Genomic DNA, 20,480 nt, shown 5'->3' on the forward strand with positions numbered 1-20,480 from the left:
TGTGAGAGATGAGTGCATATATTGGTTGATGGCCATCATTTGCTTGGTGGGCCAAAGGGCCTATTTATGTGCTGAACCTCTCCATGAACCAGCAGCGGATTTCCACAGCCCGCCTCCATCCATGAACCCTGCTTGTCCGTCCTGGTGCCTGGGATCCCAGTTGCCAGGCAACCCCCATGGGCAACACACACAAAATGCTGAAGGAACTGAGCTCATGGAAATGAATAAATGGTTAACATTTCAGGCTGAGACCCTTCAGCAGGACTGGAAAGAAAGGGGGAAGATGCCAGAATAAAACCCGGGGGGAGGGAAAGAAAGACGATTAGCTAGAAGGTGACAGATGAAAACCAGGTGGGTGGGAAAGGTAAAGGGACGTAGAGAATGGAATCTAATAAGAGAGGAGAGCGGACCATAGGAGAAAGGAAAGGAAGAGTGACAGCAGGGGGAGGTGATGGGCCCAGAATAAGAGTTAAGAGGCCAGAGGAGGAAATAGACAAAGGAAGGGGAAAGGAAAAAAATACTGGTTAGGAGAAATCTATGTTCATGCCATCTGGAAAATGATGGAATATGAGGTGTTGCTCCTCCACCCTGAGAATGGCTTTATTGTGGCAAAAGATAAGGCAATGGACTGGCATGTCAGAACAGGAATGGGGATAAGAATTAAAGTAGTTGGCCTTGGGGATATTCTGCTTTTGGGGGATGGAGTGAAGGTGTTCAACAAAGCCATCCCCCCATCTACATCGGGTCTCACCACTGTAGGGGAGACTGCATTGGAAGCACCAGATACAATAGAGACCCCAACAGATTTGCAGGCGAAGTGTTACCTCACCTGGAAGGACTGCTTGGGGCCCTAAATGGAGGTAAGGGAGGAGGTGAATGGGCAGGGGTAGAATTTCTATTGCTTGTGGGTTATGTGCCTGGAGGGAGATTAGTGGGGAGGGACGAATGGACAAGGGAATCATGGAGGGAGCAATCCCTGTGGAAAGCTGGGGGGGAAGGGGAGTATGAGGTAAAGGTGTGTTTGGTGGCAGGATCCTGTTGAAGATGGCGGAGGTTGCTGAGAAAGATGTGCTGGATGTGGAGGGCGATGGGGTGGTAGTTGAGGACAAGAGGAACTCTATCCCTATTAAGGTTCAGGCAGGAAGATGGGGTGAGTACAGATCCCTATCCTCAGGAGGTTGACATTCCCTGAAGCAGGGAGAACCTTGTTCTATTCCTGGTGCAAGTTCTCCCCAGAGTCTAATTATCTGTCTTATTTATATATTGTGTTTCTAGGCAGCGGTGGTAATAGATGACTTATAAATACAATGTTTTACTAACAACTCCCTGAGAATGCAGCACAGTCTCCAAACTTTTCCCATACAAGGCCAAATGCAAATAATGTGGTTAACTGTGTCCTCTCCAGGAGTCAGAGCTCGGTAACAATAGAACATAGAAAAGTACAGCACAGTACAGGCCCTTCGGCCCACAATGTTGTGCCGACCATCAAACTCTGCCTCCCATATAAGCCCCCACCTTAAATTCCTCCATATACCTGTCTGGTAGTCTCTTAAACTTCACTAGTGTACCTGCCTCCACCACTGACTCAGGCTGTGCATTCCATGCACCAACCACTCTCTGAGTAAAAAACCTTCCTCTAATATACCCCTTGAACTTCCCACCCCATACCTTAATGCCATGGCCTCTTGTATTGAGCAGCGGTACTTTCAAAGAACAGAGAGCTATCTCATTGGAAGATCCAAAGTTCCAGACAGATTATGCACGGCAGGGATGGGTGTAGGTCACAGTCTCAGGATGAGGAGTGAGAGGAGGAGAAATTTCTTCTTCCAGAGGCATTTTGGACGTTTGAATTTTTCGACTTTAGAGGACTGTGAAAGGTCAATTGTTCCGTTACAGTCATAAGGTCATACAACACAGACAAGGAGTTTTGGCCCTCCATGTCCACACCAACACTGCTGACAGTACCTTCACACCAGAGAGATATTACTATGTTTAAAAGACATTTGGAAAGTAACACGGATATGAAAGGTTCAGAGGGATATGGGCCAAATGTAGGGAAATGTCACTCGGATAGGTACCTTGCATGGCATGGACAAGTGGTAAGAAGTACATGAAAAATCACTGTGGGGAAAGATCAGCCACAATCATATTGAATGGGGGAGCCCCAATGGTTTACTCTGCTTTTGGCTCCTATTCAATAATCCACACATATACAAGTGACCAAAAGCTTGTCCAAAGTCGTAGGTTTTAAGAGGGACAGGTGGAGAGCAATAGGAATTTCTGAGATTGGTAGATCGACGGTAGTCCGTTTACAAAGTCTGTAATGCTGTATCAGGTTACAGAGGTAGTAACGAAGGATCAGAATCCTTACTGTATAACAATGGTCAGGCCAGTAAATGATATTAAGAACACTATTAAAGGAGAAACCCAACTTCTTTTGAGATTTGAGTAGTTGTAGCAGGGTTTGTTTGAAGCAGCACAGGGGGCAGGAAGGCCTGTTTGCTGCAGACTAACTCTGTGACGAGAGATGCTGTCGAGACAACCACAATCAGTAAGGATAGGCAGCCACACCTCAATGATGATTACCCTTAACACTGGTGTTCCACAAGCCTGCATCCTCAGTCTCCTACTCTACTCCGTGTACACGTGGACAGATTCTGCTCCATCTCTATCTACAAGTTTGCAGATGACATCACTGTCGGCAGCTGCACCTCAAGTTATCAGTCTGAATACAGGAAGGAGATGGAGAGCCCAGTGACATGATGTCATGACAACAACCTTTCTTCTCAGTGTCAGTAAAACAAAAGAGCTGATCATTAACTTCAGGAAGGAGATTGGTGCACCTTCTCCTGTTTACATCAGTGGTGATGAGAACTTCAATTTCCTAGGAGTGAACTTCACCAACAGCCTGTCTAGCTCCAACTCTGTAGATGCCATGGCCAAGAAAACTCATGAGTAGCTCTACTTTCTCAGGAGGCTTAAGTAATTCAGCATGACCCTTGTAAGTGGAACAAGTGCTACACATGCCCCTACACTTCCTCCCTCACTACCATTCAGGGCCCCAGACAGTCCTTCCAGGTGAGGCGACACTTCACCTGTGAGTCGACTGGGGTGATATACTGCGTCCGGTGCTCCCGATGCGGCCTTCTATACATTGACGAGACCCGACGCAGACTGGGAGATCATTTCGCAGAACACCTACGCTCTGTCCGCCAGAGAAAGCAGGATCTCCCAGTGGCCACACATTTTAATTCCACATCCCATTCCCATTCTGATATGTCTATCCACGGCCTCCTCTACTGTAAAGATGAAGCCACACTGAGGTTGGAGGAACAACACCTTATATTCCATCTGGGTAGCCTCCAACCTGATGACATGAATATTGACTTCTCTAACTTCCGCTAATGCCCCACCTCCCCCTTGTACCCCATCCGTTATTTATTTATATACACACATTCTCTTTCTCTCTCTCTACTTTTTCTCCCTCTGTCTCTCTCACTATACCCCTTGCCCATCCTCTGGGTTTTTCCCCCCTCCCCCCCCCATCTTTCTCCCTGGGCCTCCTGTCTCATGATCCTCTCATATCCCTTTTGCCAATCACCTGTCCAGCTCTTGGCTCCATCCCTCCCCCTCCTGTCTTCTCCTATCATTTCAGATCTCCCACTTTTAAATCTCTTACTAGCTCTTCGTTCAGTTAGTCCTGACAAAGGGTCTCGGCCCGAAACGTTGACTGTACCTCTTCCGAGAGATGCTGCCTAGCCTGCTGCGTTCACCAGCAACTTTTATGTGTGTTGCTTGAAATTCCAGCATCTGCAGATTTCCTCATATCAGCATGGCCCTGTTGACCTTCGCCAATTTTTACTGAAGCACCGTACAATGCATCCTACATCACGGCTTGGTACGGCAACTGCTCTGCTTGAGATTGCAAAGAACTGCAGAGAGTTGTGGACACAGCTTAGCACATCGTGGAAACTAGCCTGCCCTCCACGGCTTCTGTCCACACTTCTCAGTGTCTCATAAAGCAGCCAACAATATCAAAGATATCAACCAACCCAGCCATTCCCCCTCCTGTCAGGTTGAAGTTACAAAAGCCTGTAAGCACATATCACTAGGGTCAAGGATAGCCTCTTCCCTGCAGTTATAAAACTACAGAATGATTCCCTAGTACAAGGAGATGGACTCTTGAACTCACAAACTACTTCGTAATGGCCTTGCACTTTGTCTACCCGTACTGCATTTTCTCTAACTGTAACACTTTATTCTGCATTCTGATATTGTTTTCCTTCATGCTAACTCAATGTACTGACAGAACATAGAACAGTACAGCACATTACAGGCCTATTGGCCCACAATGTTGTGCCGACCGTCAATCCCTGCCTCCCATATAACCTCCCACCTTAAATTCCTCCATATACCTGTCTAGTAGTCTCTTAAACTTCACTAGTGTATCTGCCTCCACCACTGACTCAGGCAGTGTATTCCATGCACCAACCACTCTCTGAGTAAAAAACCTTCCTCTAGTATCCCCCTAGAACTTCCCACCGCTTACCTTAAAGCCATGTCATCTTGTATTGAGCAGTGGTTCCCTGGGGAAGAGGCACTGGCTATCCACTCTATCTATTCCTCTTAATAACTTGTACACCTCTATCATGTCTCCTCTCATCCTCCTTCTCTCCAAAGAGTAAAGCCCTAGCTCCCTTAATCTCTGATCATAATCCATACTCTCTAAACCAGGCAGCATCCTGGTAAATCTCCTCTGTACCCTTTCCAATGCTTCCACATCCTTCCTACAGTGAGGCGACCAGAACTGGACACAGTACTCCAAGTGTGGCCTAACCATTGTTTTATAGAGTTACATCATTACATCGTGACTCTTAAACTCTGTCCCTCGATTTATGAAAGCTAACACCCCATAAACTTTCTTAACTACCCTATCTACCTGTGAGGCAACTTTCAGTGATCTGTGGGCATGTACCCCCAGATCCCTCTGCTCCTCCACGCTACCAAGTAACCTGCTATTTACTTTGTACTCTGCCTTGGATTTTGTCCTTCTAAAGTGTACCACCTCACACTTCTCTGGGTTGAACTCCATCTGCCACTTCTCAGCTCACTTCTGCATCCTATCAATGTCTCTCTGCAATCTTCGACAATCCTCTACACTATCTACAACACCACCAACCTTTGTGTCGTCTGCAAACTTGCCAGCCCACCCTTCTACCCCCACATCCAGGTCATTAATAAAAATCACGAAGAGTAGAGGTCCCAGAACAGATCCTTGTGGGACACCACTAGTCACAACCCTCCAATCTGAATGTACTCCCTCCACCACGACCCTCTGTCTTCTGCAGGCAAGCCAATTCTGAATCCACCTGGCCAAACTTCCCTGGATCCCATGCCTTCTGACTTTCTGAATAAGCCTACCATGTGGAACCTTGTCAAATGCCTTACTAAAATCCATGTAGATCACATCCACTGCACTACCCTCAACTATATGCCTGGTCACCTCCTTAAAGAACTCTATCAGGCTTGTTAGACATGATCTTCCCTTCACAAGACCATGATTTTCTAAATGCCCATAGATCCTATCTCTAAGAATCTTTTCCAACAGCTTTCCCACCACAGACGCAAGGCTCACTGGTCTATAATTACTGGGACTATCCCTACTACCTTTTTTGAACAAGGGGACAACATTCACCTCCCTCCAATCCTCCAGTACCATTCCCATGGACAATGAGGACATAAAGATCCTAGCCAGAGGCTCGGCAATCTCTTCTCTCGCCTTCTGGAGCAGCCTGGGGAATATTCTGTCAGGTCCCAGGGACTTATCTGTCCTAATGTATTTTAACAACTCCAATACCTCCTCTCCCTTAATATCTACATACTCCAGAACATCAACCTCACTCATATTGTCCTCACCGTCATCAAGTTCCCTCTCATTGGTGAATACCGAAGAGAAGTATTCACTGAGGACCTCGCTCACTTCCACAGCCTCCAGGCACATCTTCCCACCTTCATCTCTAATCAGTCCTACCTTCACTCTTGTCATCCTTTTTTTCTTCACATAATTGAAGAATGCCTTGGGGTTTTCCTTTACCTTACTCGCCAGGGCCTTCTCATGCCCCCTTCTTGCTCTTCTCAGCCCCTTCTTAAGCTCCTTTCTTGTTACCCGATATTCCTCAATAGACCCATCTGATCCGTGCTTCCTAAACCTCATGTATGATGCCTTCTTCCACCTGACTAGATTTTCCACCTCACTTGTCACCCATGGTTCCTTCACCCTACCATTCTTTATCTTCCTCACCCAGACAAATTTATCCTTAACATCCTGCAAGAGATCTCTAAACATCGACCACATGTCCATAGTACATTTCCCTGCAAAAGCATCATCCCAATTCACACCTGCAAGTTCTAGCCTTATAGCCTCATAATTTGCCCTTCCCCAATTAAAAATTTTCCTGTCCTCCCTGATTCTATCCTTTTCCATGATAATGCTAAAGGCCAGGGAGCAGTGGTCACTGTCCCCCAGACGCTCACCCACTGAGAGATCTGTGACCTGACCTGGTTCATTACCTAGTACTAGATCTAGTATGGCATTCCCCCTAGTCGGCCTGTCAACATACTGTGACAGGAATCTGTCCTAGACACACTTAACAAACTCTGCCCCATCTAAACCCTTGGAACTAATCAGATGCCAATCAATATTAGGGAAGTTAAAGTCACCCATGACAACGACCCTGCTATTTTTGCACCTTTCCAAAATCTGCCTCCCAATCTGCTCCTCGGTATCTCTGCTGCTACCAGGGGGCCTATAGAATACCCCCAGTAGAGTAACTGCTCCCTTCCTGTTCCTGACTTCCACCCATACTGACTCAAAAGAGGATCCTGCTACATTACCCACCCTTTCTGTAGCTGTAATAGTATCCCTGACTAGTAATGCCACCCCCTTCCCCTTTCCCCCCCTCTCTATCCCTTTTACAGCACTGAAATCCAGGAATCCAGGAATGAGAATCCATTCCTGCCCTGGTGCCAGTCAAGTCTCTGTAATGGCCACTACATCATAATTTCATGTATGTATCCAAGCTCTCAGTTCATCACCTTTGTTCCTGATGCTTCTTGCATTGAGGTACACACACTTTAGCCCTTCTATCTTACTACCTTTACACCCTTTATTCTGATTCTCTTTCCTCAAAGCCTCTCCATCTGTTAGATCTGGCTTTTCTCCATGCACTTCTTTCACTGCTCTATCGCTCTGGGTCCCAACCCCCTTGCAAATTAGTTTAAACCTTCCTGAACCATGCTAGCAAACCCACCTGCAAGGATATTGCTCCCCCTTGAGTTCAGGTGCAACCCATCCAATTTGTACAGGTCCCACCTTCCCCAGAAGAGATCCCAATGATCCAAAAATCTAAAACCCTGCCCCCTGCACCAACTCCTCAGCCACGCATTCAACTGCCATCTCCTCCAATTCTTACCATCACTGTCACGTAGCACTGGCAGCAATCCTGAGAACACCACCCTTGAGGTCCTTTTCTTCAGCCTTCTGCCTAGTTCCTGAAACTCACACTTCAGGACCTCATCCCTTTTCCTGCCTATGTCGTTGGTACCAACATGTATCATGCCTTCTGGTTGCTTTCCCTCTCGTACCAGGATGTCTTGCACCCAGTCATAGACATCCCGGACACTGGCACCCGGGAGGCAACAAACCATGCAGATGTCCTTCTCACATCCACAAAATCTCCTGTCTGCTCCCCTGATTATAGAGTCTCCAATGACGACAGCTCTCCTCTTCTCCGTCCCACCCTTCTGCACCACAGGGTCAGACTCAGTGCCGGAGGCCCTGCCACCATGGCTCACACCTGGTCGGTCGTCCCCGCCAACAGTATCCAGGACGGTAAACTTATTATTCAGGGGAGTGGCTACAGGGGTGCTCTGCACTACCTGTCTGCTCACCTTCGCTTTCCCCCCTCTGACTGTCACCCAACGACCTACTTCCGGTAGCCTAGGTGTGACTACCTCTCTGTAGCTCTCATCTATGACTGCCTCATTCTCCCTTATGAGTTGAAGGTCTTCCAGCTGCTGCTCCAGATTCCTTACACAGTCTTCCAGATCGCCCAGCTGCATGCACTTCTGGCAGATGTGACTCTGTGGGAGAGGGGAGTTCCCCCAAGACTGCCACATCTCACATGAGAGGCACATCACCGTCTCAGGAGGCATTGTAAAGACTAACTGGGAACAAGCTCGTCCTTCACCTCTTCTCATCGAAGCCTCTCGAGTCAAAGCCTCAAAGCTCCACTCCTTCACTGGCCCACTCACTCACTGGCCGCTCCGCTTGAGCTACCCCTCTATTTATTTGCTTGAGCTTTTCAAACTGCTTGGTCACCTGACCTCGATTGCCCAATCAGCTGCTTTCTGCTGAGTCTGAGCTGTTCAGATCTTGATTAACTTAATTGCACAGTCCAACTGCCAAAACTGCCAGATTCTCTGATGTGATAAAATGATCTGTATGGACAGTGTACAGAACAAAGCTTTTCACTGTACCTGGATACTTGTGACAATAATAAACCAATTTACCAAGTAGGCACTGAGCAACACATCTGCCTTTGGCAGCTGGAAAAATGAGGATCCCTGGGGCACAATCCATGCACACCAAAGAAAGGGAGGGAGAGGATTGGGACGTCATTCCTCCCATTGCAGAACAAACTCTCAGTGACAAGAAAGATTACAAAAGATCCTCATGCCTTGATATCACTCACAGAAAATCTCCACTTCCTACAAACCTTCCCATATGTCTATTTTGAGAACTATTTTGACGGTTTCCATGAGCAACATAACAGTGACTCGCATTCCTCTTTCAGCACATCTGTTCCAAACACAAATTCTTTTGGCCGCAGATTCCTGTGTCAGATTATTACTTCATTGCCTATTCTGAGGGCCTCAACCTTGGAGCTGATTGGGAGTGTTCTGCCACTCACTCACAAACTGGCCAGTTGCTGACCCAGGAAGCCAGCGTTGTCCCACAGCAGGTGAAGTGGTGCCAAAGTAAATGAATCAGGAAACAGCATTACCGGCAACAGAGATGAACAACATGAAACCATGGTGCACACCAATCCACACGACTCCTCCCACCCCACTCTCAACAGAGCCTCCCTAAAACTCCCTTTTAATTGCCCCTCACCCCACCCTGCCTCCGAACCCCTATCCGTTGAGGTCCGTGGGATGAGCTGCTGACCTGGCAGTATGCTGGAATCTGGAGCAAGAGGCAAAACATCTGCAACCGCAGGGTCCCCCCTGCCATCGGGTTTCTGAATAGACATTGAATCCATGAACACTACCTCTACCTTTTTCCTCTTTTTGCACTATTTATTTCTATTTCTATTTATACATACACACTGTAATTTAGTTTTTAGTTAGTATGTATTGCAATGTACGGTACTGCTGCTGCATAACAACAAATTTCACAACGTATGCCAGTGATTCGGATTCTGGACTCACCATCAGCAACCTGCCCCACCCCTCCCCTAATTCCACTAAGAGATCAGAGGAGTTGGGGTCATCTTCCCTGGGACAAAGATTTTTCTAAGCAAAGGGCAAGTGTTCCAGCGGAGCATCACATCCCTGCCATTCTGGAGCATCTCTGTCACCTCCCGGTTGCCCGTATCATCCCCCAGTTGCCCCTGCCCCCACACCACTCGAAGTTCCCAGACCAGCTTCTGTCATCACAACAGGCACCAAAAACTCAGTGCTCTAATCCGACCCGCCTCTCCTCACAGATACCAGCTTCCTTCAAGCTTAAACCCCAGCTCGTTTACAGCCCTTTGCTCCAGGAGTCATCTCCCCTCCCACCTCCCAGCCCCTCTCAACAGCCGGTGTCATAGAATCATCAAGTTGGAAGCACAGAAAGGGGCCCATCAGCCCAGCCAGTCCATACTGGCCCTTCAGCCCATCTATCATTTGCTGCATTAGGATACCCTGCCATGCCTATCTATATAAGTGTTGGTCTGAATGCCCCTTAAACAAGGAATTGTATCTGATTCCACCATCTCCTCAGTTCCAGTTATCAAACACTCTGTGTGAAAGAAACATTCCCCTCATCCGGTTTGAAACTCTTTCCTCTCATTTTCCACCTCTTGCTTCTGTTCAGAAGATGATTTTGACCATCTACACAATCTACACCTCTCCTGATGCTACATACATTTACCAGATCACCCTACCTTAGCACCAGGGAAAACAAGCCCAGCCTCTCCAATTTCTCACCTGACTAAACTCCCACAACTTCAAGCAGCTTTATGACAAATCTCCTCTACAGTCTCTCCTGTTCTTCCAGTTAGAAGCAAGAAAGAATAAAAACAAGTTAGAATAATAAAGAATAAGTTACCTCAAACAGTCTAACAGGAGGGGTCATCACTTCCCCGGCTATAGGGTGACTCGTTATGGAGCCTAGTGGCTGAGGGTAAGAATGACCTCATATAGGACTCTTCGAAGCAGCACAGTTGTCTTAGTCTATTACTAAAAGTGCTCCTCTGTTCAGCCAAGGTGAGAAACATTTTCTGTAGGGTCCTTTGTTCTACCACAGCCTCCAGTGTATGCAGTTTGACTCCTATAATAGAGCCAGCCTTTCTAATCAGTTTATTGAGCCTGATGGCATCACTCATGTTGATGCCATTGCCCCAGCATACCACCACATAGAAGATTATACTGGTGAGAACAGACTGGTAGAACATGTGAAGGAGACGCCTGCATACTCCAAAGGACCTTAGTCTCCTCAGGAAGTGGAGATGACTCTGGCCCTTCTTGTACACAACCTCTGTGTTGGTCCTCCACTCAAGCCTGTCATCCAGGTGCACCCCCAGGTACTTGTAGGTCCTCACCACACCCACGTCCTCACCATCAATTGTTACAGGGAGCAGTGCAGCCTTTGTCTTCCTAAAGTCCGTCACCATCTCCTTTGTCTTACTGATGTTGAGCTGCAGATGATTCAGCTTGCACCACTTGACAAAGTCCTCCACCAGGGACCTGTATTCATCCTCCCGTCCTCCCTTTACACACTCAACTATTGCTGAGTCATCAGAGAATTCCTGCAGACAACATGTCTCAGTGTTGTATCGAAAGTCTGAAACAAAGCAAACGAGCTGGTCATTGACTTCATCGGGAAGGAGCACAGACCCAATGGAACTGAGGTGGATACAATTTATCAAATGCTTAGGTGTAAATATTACCAACAATCTGACCCAGCCTAGCTATGCGAAAGCTATGGCTCAGTGCCTCTATTTCCTCAGAAGGCTACAGAAATTTGGCACACTCCCTTCTACACTCACTCATCATACAGAGCATCCCGCTGGGATGTATCATAGCTTCATGAGACAACTGCTTTGCCCATGGCTGCAATAAACTGCAGAGACTTGGGGGGACAGCTCAGCACTTCACCAGAAACCAGCCTCCCCTCCATGGACTCTGTCTGCTATTGTAAAGCAGCCAGTGTGATCAAAGCCCCCACCCAAGCCGGCAATTCTCTCCTCTTCACAGCCATCACGCAGAAGATACAAAAGCCTGACAACACATACCACTGGCTCAAGCACATCTTCTATCTCACTGTTCTAAGAGTCTTGAAGAATTAAAAATGAACTCTTGATATTTCAGTCTACCCCATGAACTATATTTGTCTACCTTTTCTCTGTATCACTATACAGTATTCAGCACTGTTTTTTCATTTTATACTATAATTGTGTATGGAGTGATTTGTCTGGTTGGCATGCAAACAAAAACTTCTCACCCTGTCTCTGTACTTGTGACGATAACAAACCAATTCCAAGTTTGTACTGTCTGGTATTTCACCTAATAACAAGCAGAAGAAATGCAAACACAAAATAATCTGCAGATGCTGGGTCAAAGCAACACTCACAACACGCTGGAGGAACTCAGCAGGTCAGGGAACCTACCAGCCTTCTCCTTCCCACCCTCCCCCCTCCTTCTTTGTAGGGCCTCTGCCCCTTCCCCCTACGATCCTGACGAAGGGTTCCGGCCCGAAACGTCGATCGATCTTTTCCACTGATGCTGCCCGACCTGCTGAGTTTCTGGAAGAAATGCAAACCCTTGCAGTTTAATTAATGAACAAGGTGCCGGAGGGGAAGGCAGGAAACCCATCCCTGTAGATATCAATCAAGATGCAATCAAATTCCACACAACCTTGACCCACTGCCAGATGTGCATGCAAATGAGTACAGTGTCGGGGGGAATCCAGCTGATGTGGGGCCAGGTCACCAGGGTGGGCTCAAGGCCTGCTGGGGAAATCAGGCTCCTCCTCCACTTTAGATTAATTTATTCTTGGATGGTCACATTAGGAAATGAAGATTGCCACTGTTTATAATTGCTTCACCAAGATTAATGTCACCACACAGCGGGGCAGTCAGAGGTTTGATTCCCAGGCTCTGCTGAAATTAATTGCAGGAAGAGTCAAATTTAAATAAAGTGTTTTCTTTAAAAACAACCTGATATTGCAATAGAATAAACTGGAAACAACTGTTCTGTTGCAGAAGTGATCCAGGCTCGACAAGAAGCTGGGAGACCTCAGCCTTGACCCCGCCTTGTGCAGTTGGATCCTGGACTTCCTGTCAGTTCGCCAGCAGGTTGTAAGAGTGAACTCCCTCACCTCCAACCCACTGACTCTCAATACAGGAGCCCCTCAGGGCCATGTACTGAGTCTCCTCCTTTACTCCCTGTATACCCATGACTGTATCACCACCCACAGCTCCAATTTGCTAATTAAATTTGTTGATGACACTACATTGATTGGCCTAATCTCAAACAATAATGAGGTGGCCTACAGGGAAGAAGTCATCACCCTGACACAGTGGTGTCAAGAAAACAACCTCTCCCTCAATGTCACAAAAGCAAAGGAGCTCATTGTGGACTACAGGAGGAATGGAGACAGGCTAACCCCTACTAACATCAATGGATCTGGGGTTGAGAGGGTGAACAGCTTCAAGTTCCTCGGCATTTACATCACCGAGGACCTCACATGGGCTGTACACAACAGCACCTCTTTCACCTCAGACGGTTGAGGAAGTTTGGTATGGGCCCCCAAATCCTAAGAACTTTCTACAGGGGCACAATTGAGAGCATCCTGACTGGTTGTATCACTGCCTGGTTTGGGAACTGTACCTCCCTCAACCGCAGGGCTCTGCAGAGAGTGGTGTGGACAGCCCAGCACACCTTCCCAGGATTCAGGACATTTACAAGGACAGGATTATTGGGGACCCAAGCTATCCCAACCACAATCTACTCCAGCTGCTACCATCTGGGAAGTGGTACCGCAGCATAAAAGCCAGGACCAACAGGCACCGGGACAGCTTCTTCCACCAGGCCATCAAACTGATGAACTCACACTGATTTGAGTGAACTCTATATTACATTGACTGTTCTATTTATTATAAATTACTATGATTGCACATGGCACATTGAGATGGAGACATAACATAAAGATTTTTACTCATGTATGTGAAAGATGTAAGAAATAAAGTCAATTCAGTTCAGTTCACATGTCCTTCCGGAGACATTCTGCGCGATTCCTGCTTGGCATTTATGAGACTCTAGGTTCTCGGAGACAGAGGGTGGCAAAGTGGCGCACCTGGTGTCACAGTTCCAGAGAATCCGCATTCGATCCCAACCTCCAGTGCTGTTCTGATGTAGAGTTTCTATGTTCTCCCATGACCACATGGGTTTCCTCTGGGTGCTCCGGTTTCCAAAGTCACAGCCCAAAGACGTGTGGGTCCAGAGGTTAACTGTATGCTGTAAAGTGGGTGGGAGAATCTGGAACGGGTGTGTGTATGATGGGAACATCAGGAGAATAATATGAGATTAGTGCAGCATTAGTCTAAGTGCTTGGCTGATGGTTAGCAGACTCGATGGTCAAAGGATCTGTTTTTGTGTTGAATGAACATCTGACCCTAGTATTGATACTGGCACTGAATTCAGCCAGGGTAATTTCAATTCAATGCCAGCCAACTGACAAACACCCGAGTATTGGCATCTAAACTGGGGCAGTTGTACCACAGGGCTCTGAAGCAATAAGCGACAGTGATAATCGCAGCTTCACAATGTGCTGGACTCCTCTAGCACAATCACTGTCCCTGTAGGGACAGGGGAAGGCACGTGGTTAGCAAGTGGGAGGGAGCAGTCCATAGGATCATTTCCAGACGCCATGCTATTTCATAGTATCAGCATCAGACACAGACAATACCACCCCAGCTTATTACCAGCTCAGCATTCCATGGAGCAAAGTGATGGAAGCTGAACTAACAGCATTATCCATGACACATATTCCACATGGATGCCCAGCATGTCTTTCTCCATAGATACTTTGCTCTGGTCCTCATCACAGCCCTGGTTCAACACAGAGCAGAGCTGAATTCCAGAGGCAAGGTGAGGGCAAATGCCCTCAATGTTGAGTATTGTGCCAAAAAGCCGTAGTAAATCGTAAGTCAGTGGGCATCAAAATGGAATGAACTCCATTGGTGGAGTCAGACATCTCTCAATGGAAGATGTTTGTGGTGGTTGGAGGTCAATCATCATCCCAGTGCAGGAGTTCCTCAGGACAGCGTCCCAGTCCCAACCTGTACACCTGCTTCATCTTTCCATTCCATGGCAAAGTGAGAAGTGGGGTCGTTTACTGACGTGGAGCCCAGTTCACACCTCCCCAGCAGATGCAGTGGCCCATGCCTGCACACTGTAAGGTCGAGACAATGTCCAGACACGGGTTAATAGATGGCCAGTAACACATGCCACAGAAGTAGCAATGACCACTGGGGCTGACCACCTACCCTTCTCATCACTGAGAATCTCACCCCTCCCCCAACACCACTCCACAGTCAACATCTGGGGGGGGGGGGGGAACTTACTGTTAACCAGAAACATGAGTGGATCAGCCACATAAATACTGTGACAAGACCAGGCCAGAGATTGTGTCCTGTGACAAGCGACTCACCTCCTAACATCCCAGCACCTTCCCACCATCCACAAGGCAGCAGTGATGGGACAAGGGGTAGAATGCTTGAAAGAGATGTATGCTTGTTTGCAGAGTGGTAGGTGCCCGTGATGTACTGCCAGTGGAGGTGTGGGAGCAGGCATGATAGTGCCCAGGAGGCACCTGGACAGGCAGGGAATGGACAGATATGCATCATGTGCAGGCAGACGCACAGTTTAAAGTGACATCATGGTCAGCACAGAGATGACGGGCTGAAGGGCCTGCTCCTGTGAATACCACTCTGAACTCCACTCTCTCCTCAGTGCAGTGACCCAGATCAGGATGTGATCTGGGCCAGTCCAACACACCTTCTGCTGTCACCCAGGTCGGGCGAACTGCAGCACCCATGCAGATCGCAATAGCACCCTCAGGAGGCACGAGAGGAAAGTACACAGTTAGCTGCTGGAGGAAAGGAAATGAATGCAACGAAGACATCTCCAGAAAAATTTGGCATTGTTTATTCTCAGTAAAAGATAACTTCAATTAACTCTAACGCTCATGAACAGGATGCTTCTCATTGCTGGTACATTAAAAAATGCATTCTTTAAGCTGAATATAATACTGTAAGTAGAGGCCTGAAGTTTCAGGAGGGAAAGTGGTGTGTCAGTTTACACTACTCCTCATGAGGAGCAGAGGAGAGTTTCAGAGCCTGGGAGGGGCAGTACACACAGATCAATAAAGGCTACTGTGGTGCTAGTGGTCCTTCCCGCAAATCCATGGTTTTCACAAGCTGCTGCCTCAGGCCAACTGTTCAATCTTGGCCTCGAGAACTTTGGGATGGCCCTTTGACAGCTTTCACCTCACCTGCTCCGACATCGTGAAAGATTGAGGGTCAGTGACAGAAGGCCACGACCATACCATGCTACAGCCCACATAAATTAAATACTATTTCAGTCAACAGCATACTACAGTTAATACCTGGGGTACTAGTTCAGGGTTTCTAAGCTACTGTGGCGGTGTGTTGTGAGTAGAGTGTCTGTGTAGCTTGCGTTAGAATTGGGAAGTCGGCGGTATCCAATGGATTCAGCTGGGGTTGGAATCGCCTGTCACTGCTCCCCGGGGGTGTCCATCTTCTCATAGATGTAGCTGCCAACACCTCCAGTGTTAACCCCTGTAACAACAGCAAAGGGGTGAAGTTGGGAAGAGATATCACACTGGGTTGCCAAAATCACACCTCTCCAATGCAGGTACTGACCCTCCCTCCAACCCTCCCAGGTTCTCCTCCTCCTCATGGAATATCGTGTGCAGTTCTAGTCGTCAGATTACCAGAAGGACGAAGAGGTTCTGGAGAGGGTTCAGCAGACACACACCAAGATGCTACCTGGATCAGAGGACATGAAGTACAAGGAGAAGTTGGACAAACTTAGATCGTTTTCTTTGGAGCATCAGAGGCTAAGGGTAGATCCAATAGAAGTTTAAAAAATTATGAGAGGCAAAGATAGGATAGTTAGAATCTTCAGAAAAGAGTTCAGTCAATGTTTCGGGCCAAGACCCTTCATCACGACTGGAGAGAAAAAGATGAGGAGTCAGGGTAAGAAGGTGGGAGGAGGGGAGAAAGAAACAGGAGGTGATAGGTGAAACCAGGAGGGAGGGAGAGGGGTGAAGTAAAGAGCTGGGAAGTTGATTGGTGAAGCAGATACAGGGCTGGAGAAGGGTTGGGGGAGGACAGAAGGCCATGGAAGAGAGAAAAGGGGGAGGAGCACCAGAGGGAGACGATGGGCAGGTAAGGAAGGAGATAAGGTGAGAGAGGGAAATGGGACTGGGGTATGCTGAAAGATGGGGGGGGGGTGTATTACAGGAAGTTCCAGAAATCGAAGTTCATGCCATCAGGTTGGAGGCTACCCAGATGGAATACAAGGTGTTGCTTCTCCAACCTGAGTGTGGCCTCATCGCGACAGTAGAGGAGACCATGGACTGGCATGTCGGAATGGGAATGGGAAGTGGAACTAAAATGGGTGGCCCCTGGGAGATCCCACTTTTTCTGGCAGACGGAGCGTAGGTGCGTGGCAAATTCATGGATAGGAAGGGTTCAAAGAGAATGGGCCAAACCTGGGTAAATGGTCAGTATGGACAAGCTGAGCGACAGGACCTGTTGCCATGCTGTGTAACTCTGACCAAGAGGGTGAGGGGGAATTTGATCTGAATTTTCGAAGTCACAAAATGAACAAAGAAAAACAGTTCCCACTGGCGAAGGGGGAGAATCACAAGGTACGGGGTTCAACAAGGAGCCGGGTGGCTTGAAGCAAAGCCTCTGCCTGCAGTGAACAGATGTGTACTTGAGCTGCTGCCTGCCTGAAGCAGAGGCATAAGCAAATGGAAAGGGGGAAGCAGCATTTGAGCGATGGGGAAAGAGCGATGAGACTAACTGAAATGTGAGGGATCAATGGAGCAAATGCTGCAATGAATGGAAAAGAACGTGTGTTAAATCCTGCCCAGTACCTTCAAGGTGATCCTGCTTACCTTTCGGTCCAAACAGGATTCCGTAGCAGGGCTTGTGGCAGTAGGGCTGTCCATCATGCTGAATGGGGAGAGAGAGAAAACCGGCTTTAATGCATTGTAACCCTCAGCAGACAGCTCTGTAACGTTCACCCAGCATCAGCACAGTGGTGCAACAGGTAGAAACGTCCCACAGCCCCAGGCACAGGGGCTCAATCCAGACCTCTCTGCTATGCGGAGTTTCAATGTTCTCTGGGTGTTCTGGTCTCCTTCCACATCCCAAAGATGTGCAGGCTCGCTGAGCTAACTGACTGTCGTAAAAAAACTCCTGCAGTCTGCGTCCAGGTTACAAACACCCAACTCACAGATACCCTACAAACCAAAGAGCTCCCAGAATACTTGCAGATACGATTTGCAGAGTCCTTTTTTTTTTAAAGAGACTCCTGGATAGGTACATGGAGCTTAGAAAAATAGAGGGCTATGAGTAACCCTAGGTAATTTCTAAGGTAAGGACATGTTTGGCACAGCTTTATGGGCCGAAGGGCGTGTATTGTGCTGTAGGTTTTCTACGTTTCTATTATGAAATTCAGAAATTTGACATCTATACATACACACAGTCTGCACACATCAGAATCAGCTTCCTCTCACTCCACACATATTAGTTGTTCATTCTTCTGTGCTCTTGACGTCATTCATTACAATACTGGATGCAAAGTTGCCACATCAAGTGATTTTTGTGCATCTTCTGACTTATGGACAACATCAACCTATGGAGCTTTTGTAAAAGGTTAACCTGATGTGATAGAGGCTTTCAGATCGGCACATGAGTATGCACTGAATGGCAGGGTATGGATCATGTGCAGGCAGAAGGGGTTAGTTTAATTTGACATTGTGCTCAGCACAGACGTGGTAGGCTGAGGGCCTGTTCCTGTACTGTGTTGGTTCATTAGGCAGGGACAGCCTGAGTGGTTAACCTGGGTGGAGCTGATAGGTTCACAGGGAGCTAAACCTCATCTTCACTCTCCTGTTTGTGGGAGTTCGTTGTGTTCTGATCTGTTGCCACTTACAACACTTTGGAAGTGCTTCTCTGTTGGTATGTGCTGGAGTCCTGAGGAGGTCTAAGCACACTACACGAGGGTGAAGATTGCCTTCTGAAGCTGTGCTGGTGAGATGGGTGCACAGTGAGGTGCATACTCAGTAACACACTGCTGCTTTACACACACAGCAAGGCAGAGAGCTCCTCCCAGTGGCAACATGTATAACACAGGCAAGGCCCAGCAGAGGCTGACGGGGCTCACAACAACATTCCTGCCCCTTGGAAGGTTTGCAGACATACTCTTTGTGGAGCCAGGCAGTTCCATGATCAAGGAGGGCCAGTAGCTTGTGAAAGGTATAGCAGCCGGGTTCTCTGTCTCAGCAGCACTGACTGGGAGCAGCAGGCAGCCATTGTGTGTGTGTGAGTGATACGGCCCTAATCTGCCTTCTCACTCAAAAGGAAACAGGAACAGAAACAGAACTGGGGTCTTCAATCCTGCCTGCTCTTCAATGGTGGATCTAGCCCAGTCATCAACTCCTCTTTTGTGCCTGTTCCAGGTGGTTCTCAATTCCTCCATCTTTCAGAAATTCATCTACCTCCTTTTTAGCTTCAATACCATATTGAAATCTGCTGACAACACCACTGTTGTCGGCTGAATTAAAGGTGGTGACAAATCAGCATATAGGAGGGAGATCGAAAATCTGGTTGAGTGGTGTCACAATAATCACCTCTTACTCAATGTCAGCAAGACCAAGGAGCTGGTTATTGACAACAGGAGAAAACCAGAGGTCAAATGAGCCAGTCCTCATAGGAGGATCAGACATGGAGAGGGTCAGCAACTTTAAATTCCTTAGTGTTAACTTTTCAGAGAACCTGTCCTGGGCCCAGAACTTAAGTAAAATTATGAAGAAAGTACAACAGTGCCTCAACTTCCTTGGGGGTTTACAAATATTTTGTATGACATCTGTACTTTCCACAAACTTGTATAGATGTTTGGTAGAGAGTATATTGATGGGTTGCATCATGACCTGCAATGGAAACACCACTGCCCTTGCACAAAAAATCCCATAAACGGTAGTAGATACAGCCTAGTCCATCATGGGTAGAGCTGTCCCGCCCACTGGGGAGATAAATCTCCAAGGGCCTATACCCCAGGGTTATTGAGACAGAGGCAAGAGATGAGATTGCTGGGGCCTTGGCCAATATCTTTGTGTCCTCTCTAGCCAGAGGCAAGGTCGCAGAGAACTGGTGAGTAGCTACCATCATTCAAGAAAACAAGGGATAATCTGGAAACTATAGACCGGTGAGGCTCACATCAGTGGTAGGGAAATTACTGGAGAAAATTCTTAGGGATAGGATTTATGAACATTTGGAAAACCATGGTCTAAGTAAGAAGAGCCAACATGGTTTTGTGTGGGGCAAGCCATATCTTACTAACTTGATTGGACCTCTTTGACATTATGATGAGGGTGATTGATGAAGGTGGAGCTGTGGATGTTGTCTATGTGGAATTTAGTAAGGCATTTGCCAAGGACTTTCGTGAGAGGCTCATCCAGAAGATTAAGAAGCATGGGATCCATGGTGAATTGGCTGTTTGGATTCAGAACTGCTTGCACACAGAAGGCAGAGGGTAGTGGTTGAAGGGACTTATTCTAACTGGAGGTCAGTGATTAGTGGTGTTCTGCAGAGATCTGTACTAGGCCCTCTGCTGTCTGTGATGTATATAAATAAAACTGGATGAAAATGTAGATAGGTGCGTTACTAAGTTTGCAGATTGGTGGAGTTGTGGATAGTGTAGAAGACTGGCAAAGAATACAGCATGACATAGATCAGTTGCAGATAGGGGCTGAGAAATGACAGATGAAGTTTGTAAGGCAAATGCAAGGAAACAGTTAACTATTAAGGGGAAGATCCTTAACAGTGTTGCTGAGCAAAGAGATCATGGGATCCAAGTTCATAGCTCCTTCAAAGTGGCTACACAGGTCGATA

The 20,480-nt window shown here is 47.4% G+C and overlaps 1 protein-coding gene and 1 long non-coding RNA gene across 3 annotated transcripts in view; one reads left to right on the forward strand and one right to left on the reverse strand.

Annotated features, from left to right (window-relative positions):
* Window positions 1-15,195, forward strand: part of LOC134337419 (uncharacterized) — a 36,619-nt gene extending 21,424 nt beyond the window's left edge. For both annotated transcript variants that reach the window (XR_010015997.1, XR_010016004.1), the window contains one exon: window positions 12,531-15,195. This is a non-coding gene — a long non-coding RNA (uncharacterized LOC134337419). The remainder of the gene's footprint in view (window positions 1-12,530) is intronic.
* A 262-nt stretch (window positions 15,196-15,457) lies between these two features.
* Window positions 15,458-20,480, reverse strand: part of LOC134349447 (cysteine-rich protein 2-like) — a 53,673-nt gene continuing 48,650 nt past the window's right edge. The window contains exons 7-8 of the mRNA XM_063053768.1: window positions 17,480-17,537; window positions 15,458-16,130 (exon numbers count right to left, since the gene is read on the reverse strand). Coding sequence (XP_062909838.1) covers window positions 16,066-16,130; window positions 17,480-17,537 — 123 coding nt within the window. The 3' untranslated portion in view covers window positions 15,458-16,065. The remainder of the gene's footprint in view (window positions 16,131-17,479; window positions 17,538-20,480) is intronic.

The sequence above is a fragment of the Mobula hypostoma genome, chromosome 1 (genome assembly GCF_963921235.1).
Source record: "Mobula hypostoma chromosome 1, sMobHyp1.1, whole genome shotgun sequence".
NCBI classification, from domain to species: domain Eukaryota; kingdom Metazoa; phylum Chordata; class Chondrichthyes; order Myliobatiformes; family Myliobatidae; genus Mobula; species Mobula hypostoma.